Source organism: Carex rostrata, chromosome 20 (assembly GCF_964058835.1).
Source record: "Carex rostrata chromosome 20, lpCarRost1.2, whole genome shotgun sequence".
Taxonomy (NCBI): domain Eukaryota; kingdom Viridiplantae; phylum Streptophyta; class Magnoliopsida; order Poales; family Cyperaceae; genus Carex; species Carex rostrata.
Genome location: NC_135937.1, coordinates 3,216,527 through 3,237,355, shown reverse-complemented (window position 1 = coordinate 3,237,355; position 20,829 = coordinate 3,216,527). Strand labels below are relative to the sequence as shown.

At 36.8% G+C, this 20,829-nt stretch overlaps 1 protein-coding gene and 1 pseudogene across 2 annotated transcripts; both read left to right on the top strand.

The window, feature by feature from the left end:
- Positions 1 to 688: 688 nt before the first annotated feature.
- On the top strand, positions 689 to 7,322 carry LOC144572124 (extra-large guanine nucleotide-binding protein 1-like). The gene is made up of 9 exons (XM_078321548.1): positions 689 to 1,550; positions 2,208 to 2,697; positions 3,072 to 3,209; positions 3,340 to 3,444; positions 4,018 to 4,209; positions 4,394 to 4,571; positions 5,112 to 5,344; positions 5,816 to 5,982; positions 6,488 to 7,322. The coding sequence occupies exons 1-9, from the start codon at positions 1,126 to 1,128 to the stop codon at positions 7,083 to 7,085; spliced, it is 2,526 nt and encodes an 841-aa protein (XP_078177674.1). The 5' UTR covers positions 689 to 1,125; the 3' UTR covers positions 7,086 to 7,322.
- A 3,797-nt stretch (positions 7,323 to 11,119) lies between these two features.
- On the top strand, positions 11,120 to 16,161 carry LOC144572821 (putative mitochondrial-processing peptidase subunit beta, mitochondrial; annotated as a pseudogene). Its single transcript, XR_013517811.1, has 10 exons — positions 11,120 to 11,398; positions 11,679 to 11,975; positions 12,987 to 13,147; positions 13,289 to 13,426; positions 13,639 to 13,778; positions 14,465 to 14,561; positions 14,701 to 14,799; positions 14,951 to 15,016; positions 15,127 to 15,234; positions 15,643 to 16,161. The product of XR_013517811.1 is annotated as a putative mitochondrial-processing peptidase subunit beta, mitochondrial (transcript).
- The last annotated feature ends 4,668 nt before the right edge of the window (positions 16,162 to 20,829 follow it).

The following is a 20,829-nucleotide window of genomic DNA, read 5'->3' as shown; positions in this document are numbered from 1 at the left end:
TGTGAGAAAAAAAAAATTCAGTCTAAGTAAATTTTTCTTTTTCCCACATAAATAGTGTCACGCCGAACAAATCCTTAGCATCTTGATAATAGGTCGTTATATCTATGACATTTAGGATTTGATCTTTACTTGCTTTCCTTACTAGTCAAACATTTTGAGTCTATAAATATACTGTCTTCAATATTAATTGACTTACATTATTATTTTTATTGACAATGAAATTCTAGCATCTCATATTTACAGTGTACACAAGTTAACAAGTATTCTCTAAATTAATAAACCGATCAAATTTTGTATTATGCACCGGCCATCCTGATACGGCACACTAAATAAACCGCATCGACATAAATAACATCGTCAGTTAAATTAATTAATAAGCGGACTAATTGAACACTTCCAAAAAGTTCAAATTTTAGCATGGTTTTTATAACAATTTAAATACCAATGCCTCATTTTTTTCATAAAAAATCAATATACAAATAAAGAAACACTCTAAAAACAAGGATTAGACGAGGAGGCATTGAGACGTGTTAATCACTTAGCATACATATATTATTACTATTAGATATTAGATTGATCCTTTTCTGCTTTTCACCTTATCCCATAGGAAGCACAAAAGAGTACACAGAGTGGCCCACATGCTCCCAACCAAGTACCAACACTGTCAAAAAAAGAAAAGAGAGAAAATATCATCATATCATCCAGAACAAGCAAATAATCTCATAAAGGTCCAAAACGAACCAGTCTTACCATTACCTACAACTTTCCTTGCCTTTTCCCTCTTCCCTGCGCTCCGTTCCCACTCGCTAGTCTAAGTTCCAGAATTCGTATTCTCTGAGTTACCCCAAATTTTGACTTTAGATCAGAACCGTACTATTCAAATACGCACGAATCATGATTGGAACGTATTCTGATTGGACAAACCAATATAAACTCAAAATGGTGCGTTAATGCAGAGGATGTGGAGTAATCCCAAAAACACCACATCACTGACACCCCCACCCCACCCCCCTCCCGCGTGCACCAAAAGTTACCCCACCTTCTTCCTCCCCCTTCCCCTTTCTCTTCTCTCTCTTTCCTTCGCCATGTTTTAGTTTCCCTCTTTCTTCCCTCCGACGCCCCACCATGGACTACTCTTTCGCCATAGAGTACGATGGGCCTCCCCTCCCCTACTCCATCCCTCGCGCCATCCCTCTCGACATGTCCCACATCCCCATGGCCTCTCCGGCGCCTCCGTCCTCCACCTCCTCTGTCCCAGTTGTTCACCCCCTCTCTTCCCCTCTCCTCCCCGCCAAGCCCCCCATCTCCACCTTCTCACCTACCTCCGTCATTGAGACCGGCGCCGCCATGGACCGGTCCGCCGAGCTGACTGAGGATGCGGCCGAGACGTCGGGCCCCGTCAGTCAGTCGCACCGCGTCTCCATTGAGTCCAATTCGGAGTTTGATTTCAGATCAAGATCCTCTGGTTCGGACCAGGAGGATGAAGTCAAGGAGGAGGACGAGGACGACTTTATGGACAGAGAAGGAACGGGTCCCTCGACTCACCAAAGGTTAGTTTTACTAGTTGAAGTCTTGAAGAAGTAACAGGGATCTAGAAGTTGAATTTATTTTCTTAATAAATGTAAAATAATAAAAGCAACGGAAAGGAAAACTGCAAAAAGGAACAAAAATAATAGAAAAAATGGAAGGGTGTTGAATACTTGCAATTACGCTTCTCAATTTTTGATCTGGTTTGGCATACCCTTGAATTGGAGGTTTTGGTTGTTTCGTGGGCAGTCAACCCAAGCTAAGTTTACCAAAATTGGAGGTTTTTTTTATGCTCTAAATAAACTAGAAATCCCCTAGATGGTCATGCATTACCCAAGCCAAGTTTACCAAAATTGGAGGTTTTTTTTTATAATCTAAATAAACCAGAAATCCCCTAGATGGTCATGCATTGAAGAAAGATTTTCATATTGCCTTTCAATTCCTTATTTTATGGATCTGTTTGGTTAGCTTTCCAGCATGAGCCGTTTCTGTTTCAGCCGGATGTCTAGTTGCTATAGGTTGCTCACTGACTTTAGGTTATTCTCAGCTACTTTGGCCTTCAATTGAGGATATGTACAACATCAGGACCTAAATTGGAACTTTTAACGAAATTTAATTGCGATGAATATATATATATATGTAATGATTTCCTCATTTTTTTCCTTTTTAATTTATTGCAGAGGCAGACATCACGTCACAATTCGTGACCCGACCTATTCACCAGGTTCAGAAACATTGCCACCAAGAAGGCCAACAAAGAAGGGTGCATGCTACAACTGCAGCAAAGGGTCCCGCTTCACTGATAAAGAGTCCTGCCTAGTATGTGGTGCGAAGTATTGTGCTGATTGCCTGATCCGCGCGATGGGGTCGATGCCAGAGGGGCGGAAGTGTGTCACCTGCATTGGTTACCCTGTCTTAGAATCAAAGAGGGAGAAAATTGGGAAGAGCTCAAAGGTTCTGAAAAAGCTGCTCAGCAGTAGAGAAGTGGAGCAGGTGATGAGAGCTGAGAAGTGTTGTGAGGCTAATCGGCTGAGGCCTGAGGACGTGTTTGTTAATGGCAAGAAACTGAGTTTGGATGAGTTGGCTCACTTGCAAACCTGTCCTTGCCCACCGCCAAAGCTAAAGCCAGGGTACTATTGGTATGATAAGGTGTCTGGCTACTGGGGCAAGGTGAGATAATTTGTTGGTGCTCTTAGTGTTCAAAACTTGGTATTTCCTACTGACACCAGATATCTAGTGTTGACAGGCCAGCATGTTATAGGGTACAATGCTTATTTTTATTTTTTTTCCTTTTTGTTGTGTTTGCTTGTGTTTATTGGGGGTTTATTTAGTTTGATGTAATTTTATGTCAGATAGCTTCTTTTTTAATGACAATTGAATGTCTTTCTAAAGAATTCTACAAAGCAACAAGACAACATTTTGGCTATGCTATAAGATCAGGACTTAAATAGTTGGTTGGAGTTGTGAAATGTCCATGTTTGCTTCTCGACTTTCCTTGTGAACAATTGCTTAATCCCAATTTGGTTTATTGACTTTGTGTGTAGATTGGACACAAGCCATCCAAAATTATCACACCGAACTTGAATGTTGGTGGAAATCTAGAGAAAAATTCTAGCAATGGTAATACGGGAATTTGTATAAATGGCCGGGAGATCACAAAATCAGAGCTTCAAATGCTTAAGGTTCTCTCTCTCTCTCTCCACCCTGCTTCCCTCTTCTCTATCTCCACTCTCCCTCTCTGTCCATTTTCCTTCCCTTGAGCCATTTTAAGTACGTAATTCTGGGCACTAACCCTTTTCATTGTTATTACAGTTGGCTGGAGTTCAGTGTGCTGGGAAACCTCAATTTTGGGTTAATTCTGATGGATCCTACCAAGAGGAGGGACAAAAGAAAATCATCGGTCAGATTTGGGGCAAGGTTAGAGCTTTTGGCTGTGTTTACTCTATGCAATGTGTTGCAAATTATTTAAAAATTTAAAAATTCTGATTTTCTGGCTTGATGTAAACTATTTGTGCGATTCTTCGGTTTGCTTTACGATTTATTCTGGATGACATTTAACCTCATTTAAACTATGCAGTCCATCAAAAATGGCCTCAACAATATAAAATACTTTTAATATGGAGCAATGCCCAATTTGCCTTTGCAGTGAATATCAAATCACTTGAAACTATAATCACCTAAATAACTAGACTTTGAGATGGAGAGCATCAGTCTGACCCTCTTCTGTTTCTCATGCTTTATTAGGTTTAGTCATGTTTATTAGACTTTGTGGAGTAAACTAAATATTTCTTGCTCTCCAGCTTGATAGGTGGACAGTAGGTCTTAGTTTTAACGCCCTCATATTATGTGATATTTTGATTGATTTCAAGCATATATGTCCTGAGTAATGCTACTTCAAGGTTGAAACAATACGGTGAACCATGCTGTACTTGACAAGAGGCCTTTATGAATTAATGTTATATCTGTCTTTTGTTTTGCCCTGTCAAACAGCCAATAGTGAAGATGCTCAGCCCTGTCTTGTCCCTACCAACGCCTACTGGTGCACCCCATCCACAGCCTAGTGACAAAGAATATGTTGAGTCCGCCAGGCGGGGAATGTCTGATTATGTCGAGAACAAGCCAACCCAGAAGATGCTGCTTGTCGGGTCTGATGGATCTGGCACCAGCACCATTTTCAAGCAGGTACAAACTTCACATTTTTTTTAATAAATTAGTAATTTTGAATTTCCTAGGCAAATCACTAGCTACCATTTTGTATGACTCGACTACCGTGCAATATAGACCTGTTTATACCCTTTTGGTCTCATGTTTGACCTCCAGGCATTTTTTGGACTTCTATAAACTCATTAACATCACAATCTTTCAGGCCAAGATTTTGTACAGAAACCCCTCTTTCACAGAAGAAGAGCGTGAAGAAATGAAGACCATGATACAGACGAATGTGTACAGATACCTTGCAATTTTACTTGAGGGGCGAGAAATTTTCGAAGAAGAAATTATGTCCGGAAGAGCACAAACCAGCCAGCTTCCTTCTAGCAACACTGGTATAATAACATTTAGATTTATGACCCCCACCCCCTTTTTTTCCACAACTATTTCAGTTAAGAGTGCTAAAATTTCAGCCTTTATCCTCCCTCCAGCACCTAAAATTTCTAATTGTTTTTAGGCAAAACCAATGATTTAAAAAAATTGACTTTTTATCCTGGGTTTATTATGTATTAAAGAGTTTTATCCGTTGTTTGACAATTTGGATTCTAGCTCTAAGCTGCTCCTCTTTGTTAAGACTAAAAAAGGATATAAATGTTTAACTTTTTCTTACATAAACTAGTTCTCAAGCAATGTACTCGAGGGGAAACAAAAACATTTAGCAGCTACTTAGTATTCCTTTTGTTGACAGTAAAATGAATAAGTGGCCATTTAATCTTCCGTTTGCAGAGCTTAACATTGCAGATGGGTTTTTCTGGTAATAGCCCCGAACTGTTTATTGGCAGTGAAAAGTACAAAATAATACAGGGTATAATTTACCAGTAAAAAGTAAAAAAGAAATCCCTCTAATTTCTGTGTTGGATATACTTTCAAATCAGACAAGCAGGCTGAGGTGACGGAGTATACATTGGGCCCACGTCTAAGAGGCTTCGCAGACTGGCTACTGAAGGTGATGGCTTCAGGTAGTCTAGAGGTGGTTTTTCCAGCGGCAACTAGGGAGTACGCCCCAAGAGTAGAGGAACTTTGGAAAGATCCTGCTATTCAAACCACGTATAGAAGGAAAGATGAGTTGCTGATACTTCCCAGCTGTGCCAGCTATTTTCTTGAAAAGGTATGTTTGGAGATTGACCCTGACTTTGGTTTGTGATTTCAAGATAAAACTGTAACCTATTCAGCCAATCAAGTGTCGTCAAAGCTTTCCATATAAATTTGTAGGTCTCTATGAGTTGGTTTGGTAAATAGTTCTGTTTAAGTTTGCTGTAAGAATCTGATTTCAATTGAGACAAAATTACTAATATTATACTGCGCTGTACTTCTTTCTGTTCCACTAGTCTCACTTGGTTTTATGTGCAAGGTGATGGAATTGCTTATAATATTTAAATTTCTGTCCTTTTGTACTATCATGCTTGTTTATCTGGTCGGGTTTATGCAGTTGGTTTATTGTTAAATATGTAAATTTTTCAAATATTAGATTGGACTTGCAAAACACAAACGTTAAGATATTTTATGCATATCCCATGGTGTACTGTTGTGCTGATGTATTGCCAAATAATCCTTGGCAACTCTGTTTCTTTGTTACCAGGTAGGAGATGTATGCAGAATGGATTATGAGCCTAGTAACACCGATATACTCAATGCGGCTGGAATGAGTTCATCAAATGGAGTAGCCTGCACTGACCTTATTTTCCCACACCTTCCTTACGATACCCGCGCCACAGAAGACTATGACCGCCAAGAGAGCCCTCTCAAGTTAGTAACCTCTTATTCTAGCCTATATTTTATTTTCCCTTTGATGACTTGTATCCATACTTTGCTAATAGAGCTTTGGCATTTAAACAGTTTATTTTCAATCTTATCATTGGCAACCCATATTATGTTGTTGTTTGTTTTGCAAATTGCACCCAAGTCTGATACTTGTGACCTAATGACTAATTGCTTTATCACGCATTGTCTCAGCTGCTAAAATTGGGTTTAAATCATTCTAAAATGAATAAATTGTCCTCAGCTTTTGATCATTGGTCTTTGATCAACAATTTAGAACGCTTGTGGGTTGATTTTAGATTAGTTTTGAGTTTTTATAGGAAGGAGAGCTAATAAGGAGGGCAATTGTCTAAATAAAATAAAATAAAAGACGGGCTTTTGGTGAAAATGTGAGAGAAGTGGAGTACTTGTTCATATTTGGATTTAGTTTGTTAAAGGATCTCTATGAGCGATGCTTTCAATTTTGTCTCACTGAATTTCATTTCTTTTATAGGTATGAACTTATCAGAATACACAGCAAGGGTCTAGCTAAAAATGTTAAGTGGTTGGACATGTTTGAGGAGCTCAGAATCATACTTTTCTGTGTTGCTGTGAGCGATTACGATGAGTTCTATGAGGGCCCTGATGGGGTTCAAATCAACAAAATGCTAGAATCCAGGGATCTCTTTGAAAAAATTATCACTAGCGATGCCTTTGCGGAGACCAGTGTCCTTCTAATCCTCAACAAAATTGATCTCCTCGAGATAAAAATAGACCACTCACCTCTTACTATGTGTGATTGGTTTAGTGACTTCCATCCCTTGATCAGCCGTTACCGTTCCAACCACAGTAGCCGTAATCTCACCAACCACTCAACCCTGGGTCAAATTGCAGGCCACTACATTGCGGTAAAGTTCAAGAGGTTGTTTTCATCCCTGGTAGGTGGGTCTGGAAGAAGGCTCTATGTCACATCCACTAGTGCCTTGGATTCGACTTCGGTCGATTCGGCACTTAGGTATGCTAAGGAGGTGATGAGATGGGAGGATGAGAAGCCGGTATTTGAGGTTGATTCGATTTATAGTTTAACTGAACCGAGCACATACTCTTGCTAGTTTGGTTGGAGAGGAGACCTCGGTTTTGTATATAGATTATTATTATTATTTTCTTTTTGGTCCTTAGCCAATCTCTGTATTTCTGTGTGTTATAATTATATATCTGTGGTGTGTATAACGTTAGCTTTTGATAGTTGAAAATTGGAAAAGGTAGAATGCTCTTCGGAAAATTATTAACAGAAATTGATTGAGTTAATGTTTTATTGTTTGTATAAGATACATTGAAGCTGTGTGTCATATCAGCTGTTTCATTGCTATCTAGTGAGGAATGCCATATTGACCCAAGGTTGAGTGGTTGGTGAGATTACGGTTATTGTAGTAAGCATATTTAAACAACAAACAATTTAGGGTACGCCGAGTTCTCTTACTAAACATTATTCCGCCCGAACTTTTGAATATTTCACTAATCCATAAAATATTTATGCCTTCTGTAGTCAAAACTCAAAATATGGTTATTACAATACTACCAGAGCCGATTTAAACTCTTGCAGTTGCAGACTCTATTATCAGTAATTGTAATTTGTAATAGGTAAGTAAATTTCACATTGCAATAGTGTTAAAACAATTTTTAAATCATCCTAGCTGTATTGGCGGCTTAACTTGCTTTTAAATATTAACAGACTGACAGGGTTGATATTTGTAAAGAGGAGACTGGAGAGGGATTCTTCCATGAGAACCGGAATTTCAGACCGTCTGATGATTGCAATAGGACGGTTCAAAATGACTTGAAGGAAGCACCCGGTTTGAAGGGGGTCCGGATCCTCTAAAGTAACTCAAAATTAGAGTTTGAATCCAAACCGTTCCATCAGAATTAGAATTAGGATAAATTCGGTTCGAAATTTTTTTTTACTGAATCTCGTTCATATTCATGCAGATTCTGATTGTACAGTTTAATATAATGGTCATTTTCCGTGCAATTTAACAAAAAATTTAAATGGTGATAATGTATTGTGTCTAGTAACCAGGGGTAGCTCGCTCAAGGAACATTTTTTTTTTTTTTTGCTTGAAATCACCACCATAGGGCTGGTGCAAATGGGATTACATGTGTAAATAAATCATGCCCGTAGGCTCGTTCAAGGAACTTATTACGTAAATAAAGAAACAAAAATCGCAGAGTTTCATCAGTTATGACTAAATTTTGGATACAATTAATTCTTCGTAAAGCAATATTTGTTGCCTATAAAATGAACCAAGTCTCTAGCATCAACTAGTGTCTAGTGCGATGTACGAATACATTCGGTAAAAAATGCTATCGTCAGTAAAGCCCACTCTAAAGTATTTCCAATAAGCCCTCTATCTTATTATGGCAATTTTGTTGTCAATGAAGACTTTGAATTCAAACTCAAATAGAGAATTCGAATTCGTTTCCAGGAGGAATCAACCGGTCACCAACTACTGCAAGAAGGGCATCTTCGTCTTTTGCAAAACTCGTCTTTGGAGCTGCTTCTCCATTTAATTTCTTCTCCGCCTGATCCCATTCGTTTCTTCCGTCCTCTCCCCTTTTGCTTCTACACCACTTCTTTTGCTCAATTATTAGATGAATCAACAGAGTTGACCAAGTCAACTGGAGTACTGGACCAAATAAGATTTGACCAAGTCAAATTGATACAAAGCAAGATTAATTAGGAATCTTAACAGAAATTTAGTTAGACTACTGTAATTGTGTATTCCTGTGTCTATAAAAACACAGTATCTTGTACTAAAGAATTATTAAAATGAAAATACAATAGAATCATTTCTTTAGTTTCTTTTCTCTGTATCCCTAATTCTAAGTGTTCTATGATGTAGAATAGTGAATAGATTTTCAAAGATGATGTTTCCTGGGCGTCCAGATGCTTATAGAGGCCTTGGTTGGCAAGTTAGAGCTGTAACTGCTATTCTGGCAGTTTCTGCGTGCGGATGCCTGATTCGCATGTGGTTTGGGTGTGAACCGCACGGAGGGCATAACTTCTTGCGATAGCTCTTCTGAGTCGCATGCGGATGAGGGCATCCGTACGGCTAAGGCTGAGTGTCAGAATTGCTTTATTTTATGCTGTTTTAGCTTGAATATCATCAAAAATATGCAATTATCTAAGATCAAGTAAAATAACAAAAAAAAACTTATTTTTTAGAAAATAAGTAATTGTAACTCAATAAATGACAATATTTTATGTTAAGTAATTGTAACTTGACCAGCTGCGGGTTTGGTCGCCGCTCCTCCTCCGTCGTGCCTCCTCCTTGGTCGGTCGCCTCTCCCTTACTACCGATTGGAATAGACCCAATCGGGTTTGAACTACTCGATCCGATTCAATCCCTTGTGTGATTCGGGTCTTGTGTAGCGTGTTGATTTGTGAGGTTTGTACTTTCTCTCCCTAACCCGTCCCCCGGCGTTATATCCCGTCTTCTCTTTTCCCTTCTCTCCCTTTCGCTGCGCGCTCTCCCCTTCAATTAGTGGACATTGCACCCGACCAAGGCATCAACGAAGGCAGCCCTTCCCTTCCTCTGCTCTCTCTAGGACGGACTAAGACAACCCGTCCGGATCCGCAGATTTTGCCCTCATCAGACCCGTCCTCCAATAAGTAATTTTTTTTATATATAATTAAAATAAAATAGTGTAAAAATATGTTAATTGATAATAATTTCAAATTTGATTTGTTATCAAATTATTGATTATTGTAATTTTTATTAATTTGTTAATTGCATTTTAAAATAATTGATAAATTAGGGTTTTAGGGTTTAGAAAAATTGATTTATTTTTAGACTCATTTGATATGGTATAAATTAATTTTGTTTAATTAATTTATTTAAATTAGTTCATAGCATAGAATTGATATGGTATAAATTATTTTTGTTTAATTAATTTATTTAAATTAGTTCATAGCATAGAATTGAAAGTGTTGATAGCATTATTTTAATTATTTTTGAGATTAACTATGTACTCTCAATTATTAGTTGCAATTTATTAGATATGAATAATTCATAGTATTATTTTGACAATATTTTAGCCTAAAGTTCATAGTTCATTTATTTATTTTGGATTTTTTGGTAATGCAAGTAATGTAGGTAATGTAGGTACTTATTTTTCTAATCTATTATGAAAATGAATTGAATTAATTAGATTTCATTTTATTAGTTTGTTAAGTGTATATTGCAAGAAGTGATAAATTAGATAATTTATTCATCTTGTATTTTATTTATTTTTTAATTTATTTATTCTTGTGAGTTTTAGAGTTCATGGATCTCATTTGAAAGAGAAAATTGCGTAGGTATTAATAGTTTAGGGAAAAAAATTTGTAGATATTTTGCATTTAATTTTCGATGGTCCCCTGCGGGTACTGTTATTTTCGCGCTACAGTACCCACACAATAAATAATTGTTCATGTCATAGCTATAAATAATTATGTGCATAGGTATAAATACTTTAAGAAAAAAAAAAAAAAAAATCAAATTTTGGAGTTTTTGCGATCCCCACAAAATTTTTTTTTTCCATATTTAATTTTCGGTGGTCCTACGAGTACTTTTATCAACTCCATATTTTTTTCATCTAAATAAAGTTGGAGGTTGTCTTTATCTTTGTGATAAAAGTTTATGCATAGTTGCCCAATTATTTTTTAAAATAAAGAGGAAAAACAGACTCCTCACATGTAAATATTCACAAAAAAATTATCATATGAATTTTGAACCTATGATCTCTCATATAAAAATATTGTCTTTAATTACTAAATCAAATACTAGTTATCATATTAAGCTGAAATTATTTCTTATTTATGTTCAATGTTATAACTTCTGTTAATTCTCCATGTATACAAGAAATATAACTATAAGTCTATAACACATTTAATAAATGTGTCAAAATAATGCGAGAGTTCGTGTCTAATAATTATAATTAATATTGTTCTACTTTTTTTTTTCTTTTTTTGAGATACGTGAAGGTTATGGAAACAACTTGTACTATGAGACTCTTGAACTAAAGATAGTAATCTTCTAAATATTTCTTGAAAAATGTAAATTTATTTCTCATAAATGGGGAATTTATACAACGTGACATGTTGAAGATCCGAAACCTCTTCCGCCTTGCAAGGCGCAGCGCCGCCACATTGATTTTACCCGGCGGCGAAGCAACCATCTCCTCCGGCGAGATCAACCGCCAGGTCATGCGGTATGATCTGACAGATACAGTGCACAAGCGGCTTGAACGCCTCGATCTCCGATTCGCCCCGTCTCTTGTGGACCACACCAATATACGGGCAGCGCCGGAGACACGTGTGACGACACTGGCTAACGGACTTCGTGTGGCGACTAAGTCGACGCTTGCCTTTAAAGATACCGCTACAGTAAGTATTACCAAAAAAATTTAGATCTTTTATTCATTATCAATACCCAAATAATTATCCAGTTACGCTATAATAATTATAATACTTTACTACTATCCCCACTGGACATTCATTTCTAGTTTGTGGTCACAGAATATTGTCTATAGTCTCTTCATGGAAAAGTCTTCACTTGCATTGTGTTCATCTTGAATGGAAATAAACACCTTATTTTTCAATAAAGTAGTAATCTTTACACACCATCTTGCCATGGGTCTCAATAGGGAGAAATTCTCTTTTACAGGTCGGTGTATGGATTGATGCTGGAAGTCGGTTCGAGACTGAAGGAACAAATGGCACAGCACACTTCCTGGCACATATGATATTTAAGGGCAATGCATCATGGCGGAAGGAGATAGCGGATATGGATGGTGACATTAACACCTTCACCTCCAGGGAGCAGACAGGTTGCTATGCCAGGGTTTTTAGTAAGGATGTTAGCAAGGTGCTTGAGATTTTGGCAGATATTCTTCAAAACTCCACCTTCGATGCTGAGCGAATCGAGCAGTTAAGGGATGTTATTTTGTTTGAAATAGAAAAGGTATGCTTATTTTATGATTTTTTTTCCTTATATGGATGTTAGTTTGTTGATATTTCATGGAAAAGTGCTAGCTTTGTATTTTGTTACTTTCTAATATATGTTTAGAAGGATAAGAGTAGTATGTTTTAGTTTTCTCTCATTTATCTTTATTTTGAGCTAAGGCATATGTATTTTTTTTTTTTTAAGAAAAACATTTGTTAAAGCTACATGTTTTTATTTTAATCAGAAACAAAATGAGTACATATACATTAACAAAAAAAATGAAGGAAAAGCACTTCTAACTGACCCAACTAAATCCCTAAAAATATGGTTTGATGGTGCTCAATATTCAGCAAGGACGAAGGAAATGGAAAGACATCATCTTGCAATTTGATGATGCTCAATATACATTAATGGAAAGACACCAACTAAATCCCTAAAAATACGAAGGAAATGGAAAGACACCATCTAATTGACCCAAATACGAAGGAAATGGAAAGACACCATCTAGCTGACCCAACTAAATCCCTAAAAATCCCCAAATACGAAGGAAATGGAAAGACACCATCTAACTGACCCAACTAAATCCCTAAAAATCTGGTTTGATGATGCTCAATATACATTAACAAAGTACTTGTTACATTTGTGAATTTAAACCATCTTGCAATTTTTTGCCTATCCTGCTCTTGTCCACTAGCCTATACTGCTACTTGTTCTCCCTCAATGTGTAAATAGAAGGGCATGTAAAGATTTCCTCTGAACTTATTATGGGTAGTGATTACCAACTAATTAGGCTAATGGACAAACCTGTTTAGTATGTAATTATTTCTTTTTTAACTTTTTTTTTTATTTTAAAATTTCTTGTATGTAGTAGATGGCAACCTAAAATTTAGAGGCTAGGTTATTATTTTTACCCTTTTTAGCGGAGTATCTCGATTGAGCCAAAATTGGACATCTGAAATAGTTACTTGAATGATTTCTTGTTTCAAATGTTGATTAAGATAACATGTTCTGATTTTTTTTTATATTTAGGTTGAAGACCGAACTGAAGAGGTCCTTGATCAGGACATTGTGCTGCATTTGGGAACACTCCTCTCGGTAGGACTATCTGGGGATCTGCTGAGAACATTGAGTTGATCACACAAGAGCACCTGAAAAACTACATGACAACTCACTACACTGCACCTCGTGTGGTAAGTATTGTTGGGTAAAAAGGACATCTTTTCTTATAACATCAATGTTATTCATGTAACCATTATTGAAGAATTTGTGTTAGCATTTTTCTTTCTTTCCTTATAATGAAATAAATTGCTATGCTTTTTTCTGTTTGTCAGGTTATTTCAGCTGCTGGGGCGGTTAAGCATGAGGAAGTTGTGGAATTGGTGAACAAGTTGTTCACAAAGCTGCCGTCTGATCCCACCACCTCGTCTGAGTTGGTGGCCAAATCACCTGCTTCTTTTACTGGTTCAGAGGTAAGTATTTTTTTTAATGTCAACAATTCTGACTTTATTAAGTGTTGTTTCCTGTTCCTTTTACTGTGTTTATTTCGGTGTTCTGGTTCAGTATGTTTCTCCTTAATTTGCTTTCTAGCTGTACCGTTAATAACTACATTGTATGCATTCAAACATAATAATTCTGCATTATTATTTCTCTTTTGACTTTGAGTCTACTTGTTTTGATCCAGGTCCGGATCATTGATGGTGACATCAAGATGGCTCATTTTGCAGTTGCATTTGAGGGTGCAGCGGCTACTGATCCAGACTCCATCGCTTTGAAGGTTATGCTATCATTGCTCGACTTTGGGACTAAGTGCGAGCACTCTGGGTCTGTCTGTTCTATTATGATTTCTTATTGTATTAATCTCATGCGTGAGCCTGCAAATCCATTTATTGTAATATATACTTCTTGGTAACGAGTTATGTCATGCACACCAGTAAAAAAACTCATGAAAAATCATGTGTTACCCCTCCAAAAGTAAAAATCTTGTAGATCCTTCTCACCCATTTTCATCATAAAGATAGCATAACTGTCACTTCTGTTTCATTCGGTCCATGTGGATGTAAAGCGGGGGTACTGATGTTATTTGGATCTCAGTGGAGGAAACTAAAAAAAAAATGTAGAGATGATGATATTTCTTATTTGTAGAGGTCTGTGTATCTCATTTCTTGTAATATGAGATTTGTAGGGATACATTTAAGTTTCCTTTTTTTTAATTATGGTTTGCATACTGTTACAACACTACCATTATATATTATGTATTAATGAACAATGTGTTGACCTGCCTCTGAAACATAGTAACTGATCCTCAGTAGGTAGTGCTTGGTTGGTACTTAAAAAACAATAATAGGCTTTTTGTACATGAGGTTTGGTCAGATCAGCCCCTCAAATTTATTTCACTAGTGCTTGCTGAATTTCAGATGAGTTGAGTTGGACTGATCTATTTGCTTGGTTTGAAGATCACTATTGATATTATAATACAGGGCCTTGATCTGACATGGTATAATTTTCAGGTCAGAGCTCACAATAAATGATATTGCCAAGAGTTTCATGGCATTTAGTGACAGTTACAAGGACACTGGTCTTTTTGGTGTCTATGCCATAGCTAAGGTACTTGCATAAGCGTTGCCTTTTTTCAGCCTGCAATTTTACTCTTATTGCCTCGTGCATTGTTGCTAATAAAGTAATGTGGTTCTATGTCTTTTCATAAACCTAATATTCTATTGTTATTTTACCTTATTTATTTGAGCCTGATTGCTTGGATGACCTGTCATATGCAATTATGCAAATGATAAACAAGTTATCTTACCGTCTCACAGATGATGATGTTACTCGAGCCCGCAATAAGGTAGACACTTGTAACTTCTCTCAATTGCTAGTGTACTCCATTGCTTGATTTTTATTTCTATATCAATGTATTGCTGACTAGTTTGTATAAGAGATTCATCCTTTCAAATAAGAAAATTAGACTAATATCTAGTCTGTATTTTTGTTTTCAGCTTAAATCTTCGCTAAAGTTTCGCTTTAATGGTTCCACTCCTGTAGCTAAGCATATCGGTCATCAAGTACAATGCACAACTTTTTACTTTTGCTTTTTTGTTTTGTTTTCCTATACAAACAAATTCCTTTTGGGCTTGTTTGCTGTAATTTGCAATAATTTGCTTCTTCTGTTTAGATGATGTCCTATGGGCGATTAATTCCGGCCGACGAGTATTTTGCTAGAATTGATGCAGTTGATGTAAGTACTGTCAAGCGTGTGGCTAACCGGTTCATCTGTGATCAGGTACGATAGTGTTTATGTGCGTGCGTTTGGGGGTGTGGGTTGATTTGGATGCTAACCCCAAACTTGGTGTTGCAAACTTGGGACGTTTGGGGCGGTATAATTCTCCTCAATCTTCAAATCAAAAGGTTTTTGTAACAATTTGAGGGGTAGCACGGCCTATGACCTCTCTTAGCGCTGCCTTCCCTCTAAACATCGACTGGGAGCAAGTCTAGGTGTACCTCAAGGTTAAACTCAGCTCCCGACTATGAAGTAGGAAACAAAATGATGTTTAGGGTTTAGTTGCTACTTGCTAGGATGATTCTTTTCAAAGATTAACGTTTTTGTTTCACTTATTATTATTTTTTTGTCTAACATTTTTGTTTCACTTATTTTTTTTGTGTAATTTGTTGTTTTGTTTTTGCTTTACAGGATTTTGCAATAGCTGCCCTAGGACCAGTCCAGAGTTTGCCCGATTATAACTGGTTCAAGCGCATGGTCTAACAATTTACAAGTATTTATAATTATAGTTATATATTGAGGGTTTTTGTATTTGTGTTTTTCAACGTTGTTGGATATATGCCTGAGCTAGCTATTATTTATTTTCATTATGTTGTTTCAATCTTCTCTCTTTTATATGCAAATCACAACAAATGAATCGTCCAAAATGACTAAAATAAAACGAAGGCCTCAAATTTTCCATTACTCGGGAAAAAAAATCATAGAAACAACAACGATGACATGACAGATCCCTTTGTCTAACGATAACCGCTCGATGTTTTAATTATTGTTGATGAAAAAGCAACTAATGGAAAAGATGTCACTGGTGCAAAGGTTAGTATTTTTTTTTTTTTTTGAGAGAGAGAGACCTGTAGACTAAATTCACAAATATGAAGCTTACAGCACATGTCATCTGAATATCAGTATCTAACACTGAAAACGGAGGGTGCATACATCCTTTCAAGTAGGGTACATATGTCGTTGATGGATGCTGGCATTGATAATTATGAAATTGTGATGTGAAGAAGCCACAGTTGTGGTAAATATAGGAGGAAAAAGGCTAGTAGAATAGATGTACAAGGAGTCAGGAAAAGAAGAACATCACCAACATTGTCACTAACTATAAACAAAAACTTAATATCTTATTCACAGAACAAAAAAAGAGGGAAAAAACTATACGAGTAGCATCACCACCAAGCGAGAAGCCACTCGTCTGAATTGTAAGGAAGACTATATAAACTCTTCATGTAATAGGATTTAGTGTGCATGTTTTAGTTGTGTAAGTTCATAGTTTAGAGCAGAATATTGCGTGTAATTTTTGGAGTCGGAATAAAAAGAGGAGCTCGAAGTCCAAGGCGGAAGAAGGAGTCATCCAAGGAAGATGTGTTCTAGGTTATGTCTTTCTTTTATTACTTCCTTTATTTTGTCATGGCTTTGAGTAGCTAAGCTCCTCCTCTCTAGGGATGGATGTAATGAAATCTAATTATTCTTTACTATAATATTTATTTTTCTTTTATGTATATTTGAGATTTCGTTATATTTAGAATGTTATCGAAATATATCCTAGCATACATAGTTATGTCTACAGATTGTTCAGTGTCCTCCACATACCAATAGGTGTTAAGTCATTGTACCTCAGTGTGAGAGGGGATACAAGTAAGTACTATAAACACTTCGGCTAACAAGGCTAGACAACGGTTCAAAGGCTAGGGTTCGAACCCAGTAGGCTCCCTTGGTAGGATATAGATTAGATAACATCTCGAAGTATAATTAGGAATTTATTTATTACTTGTGATAAATAAGGTTTAGGGTTATTACTTAGCGAGTAATAGGAGAATATAATTAATTAGATTGGTGTGAGTGGTTTAATTACATTATATCTTGTGATAATTTGAATTGTCCCTCACAAGCCGACTTTAGAGTTGGAGGACCTTTCAAATACGCATAGAACCGAACCTGAGTAATCCGTGGGGAATAATAGTACCGGTATGTGGCTCTTCTCTGTGGGGTGGTCTATATCGCATGCGACAGTGACAGAAGGACGTAGGCGAGGCCGTATGCGGTAGTGACAGTGCCGTATATGGGTAGACATGAGTACCATAAATATTGTATTGAGTTAATTAGAAGAAATTCATCCAAATCCCTAGAGGCTCCTTAAACTTGCCTTACAGCAATTAGTATCTCCACCTATACTGTCACACCCCAAATCCACCGGGTCTGACAGCCTGCCGCGTGTATAAATCAAGCGTCACATATACACGCAAGGCAGTGGATCTTTTATATGCATTGCCAATATCCTCATTTGCTGCGTCCGTGTAATGAACCTGAAAATAATCGGGAGGGTGGGAGTGAGAATAAATTCTCAGTGCGAAATTTGCCACAGTTTAGATTATTGGACTTGCAATCAAACTCTATATTAAAAAATGAAACCCAACAATAAACAATGCAAACAGATACATATAATCATAAATAACAGAATGCCAATGCACGACAACAGTTAATTCAACCTGCAACACAGTTTACGGAATTTCCAAGATGAATTTCAAACACAACATATATATTTTGGCTTAACTCGATTCATAACTCAGCTCATTAGGGCTTGTAGCAATTACAGATGTTCTTTCGAGCTGAACCATTATCAAACCCACATCTGTAAGGTTACTGACACCTACAGATGGCCAACCGCTGGACCCTTTATCTGACACCCATCTGCAATCGCTTGGCTTAACCGTTTATTAAGGTCTGGTTTGAATCATATAAAGAAAATCCTCTCTGGAATCATTCCAATAGTCGTAATATTCAATTGACCTTTCAAATGCATTAACACGTAGGAGAATGCCACCGAGCCATAGACGTTACACATGTCACCCACGATTTCCAATCACATCTCATAACATAATCACCCTCGCTCGTCCTAACCGGTACTGGGAATATCGAGGGCCGTTCACCTAAGGCCATTTAGGATCCTGGGAATCCAAGTCAGCATACAGCCCGACTTGGCAAATTCATTGGATCCAAGTGCTTAACTTCGTAAATCCATTCACATACATATCAAATCAAATCAAATCAATCGTGGTGACTTTCAATCAAATCAGATCATAATAGATCGACACAACCTACAACCATACCAGCATGCAAATCACTCAAGTCATATCAATTCGAGTTTAATTTGATTGGGCTATGCAAATGCTTTACACAATTCAATAATGCAATCAATGAGATTCAACATGACAAACGAATAACAGTTTAATTCCTGAAAATAAAGTATCAAACAAGTCCAAGAATCCCGCACCTTATTATGACGAGCGTACCGCTTAATTTAAAGATCAGGCGTCACGAATTGCCTCGCGAAATCTGGCTCGACTGAGCCTACACCTATATTATATGATTACTTGGTTTAGTTCGGTTACATTCTCAAAACTTAAAATTCCAAAAGCCGTCTTTCAATTCGTCAATTCTTTTATACCTTTCGGCTCATTTCTAATCATTTTAATTCAAGTCCAATTCCAAATTTACATATACACATCATGTCATTTTCATTTCAATTCGATTCAAGTATATCCCAACCGCAAAGTCACGGCTATCATTCATATAAATTCACATCTTTTTCATATTGGTCCTCAATTAATCTAATTTCACACATTGGTGTCTACTTTGCAATTCAACCCTTTTATTTTTATAAAAATTCCCAAGGCTTGTATTTTGCACAAAACAACCCTCAATTTAATTTATTTACATTTTTGGTCCCTGTCAAGTCAAGGACTGGTACACACACAAAATCAGCACCATTTACCGGGAAAATCAACAACCCGAGCAAAGGTGTAATTAACTATAATTCCCTTTACAAAATCCTAACTATAATTCCCTTTAATTCATACAATCACTATGGTCATATATTATCATTCCGACCATTAATAAAAATCATTTTTCAATATAACCCCTTATACTTAATTTATTCGAGCAATTCGATCGAGTCGGGAAAATCAACAACCCGTACTCGAAACTTAACAAATTCACATCCTACGACATTAATCAATTCATCAATACACACAATTCATGAATTTTAGAAATTAACCGCAAGAGGAAATGTCGAAAGAAAGTGACATGTTCCGAGGGTTTCGCCGTGCCTTGTGGCCACCACAATTGAATCAACTACCACAGATTTAGCATCTCCAAACACCACATTAGCACCAAGAGACACCCGATTAGCACCCGCAAGCAACAACGAAAAACCCCCAAATTCTAGGTTTTCGGATCCTTACCAAATCAGCGGCAAAAGGTGAAAAATAGAGAGGAATCAATCGAGAGAGGAGGTCCATGGTTTCGAGAGAGAAGAAAGGAAGGGTTTTCTGGTGGGGCCGCGGGTCAGCGCGGGTTAGGGTTGTGATGGGTGGGGAAGAGAGGCGGGAAAAGAGAGAGAGGGGGGGCGGTGCTGTGGGGCTCACGGTGAGAGAAAGAGGAGAGAGTAGGGGTGGCGGCTGGTGGGCGGCTCACCGGCGATGGAGGAGGGAAGAGGGGGCGGAGCCCCTCTTGGTTTGGCGTAGAAGAGAAAACAGAGAGGGGGGGGGCTGTCTCACGGGTAGGGAGGGAGAGGAGAGAAAGAGAGGGGGAGGGGTTTAAAGGGGTGCTTTAAGATTCGTGCTGGCTGAGATGAGTGTTTGTGATAATTCCAAAATTAAGTTACAATATTTAAGATCCGTGTGAGATTAAATCCAAAGGTCCAAACAAATCCAGAATTTCAATAAGGTCATTTAATTGGTTTAAGAAATCCGTTTCAACTCTAATTCGAATCGAAAGTTCATAATATTTTTGTAACTATATTTGTACATAGAATTCGTATATTTATTTCTCAATTTAAGATTCGCATAATTCGATCTCTTTTTATATAATTGTATATATTCAATTAGTTCTCTAAAAATTCTAAATGAACGAGCTTTATAATTTATATAATTTATTTGTACGAATAATTTCGTATAATTTTTCTCTTATTTGGAATTCAATTTATTTATTTATTTACACAAATCAAATTAAATAAATTTCTTCTTTTCTAAAATTTCAAGGAATTGTAGCGAATTTTCTAAGTTTCCGATTTACCGAATAATTATAATTTTATTCCCAGTGCTATATTTTATTTTATTTCGAAATCTCGAAATTTTATTATACATAATTTCATACATTATTTATATTACGAATTTTAGTTTCGTTTTAGTCGGTCAGAAAATTTCTGAACGATCGTTAAGTTAATTAAACTTTTTATTTAAACCAAATGATCGATTTAGAAATTTTAATCATGTTTTTAAAATTTCAGAATATAACATATACCATCGCCAAAGTAAACTGTAAAATCAACTGCAACTATTATTATTATTATTATTATTATTAGTATTTAATTTAGTATACATGCAACCCAAACCCGAAATTTTTAAAAATACCATTTTATTAAAATTAATAAACCAAAACACCAAATTGGACTGGAATTGTTAAATTTCTCATGGCCGCTGCGAGGGGAAGCTAGCGCTTATTTGGGCCGCTTTGGGGGCCAGCGGCCACACTGGATTTTGGTTTTTTTTTTCTTTTTCTTTTTTGGAAAACAGAATTTTTTTTTGTAATAAAATATTA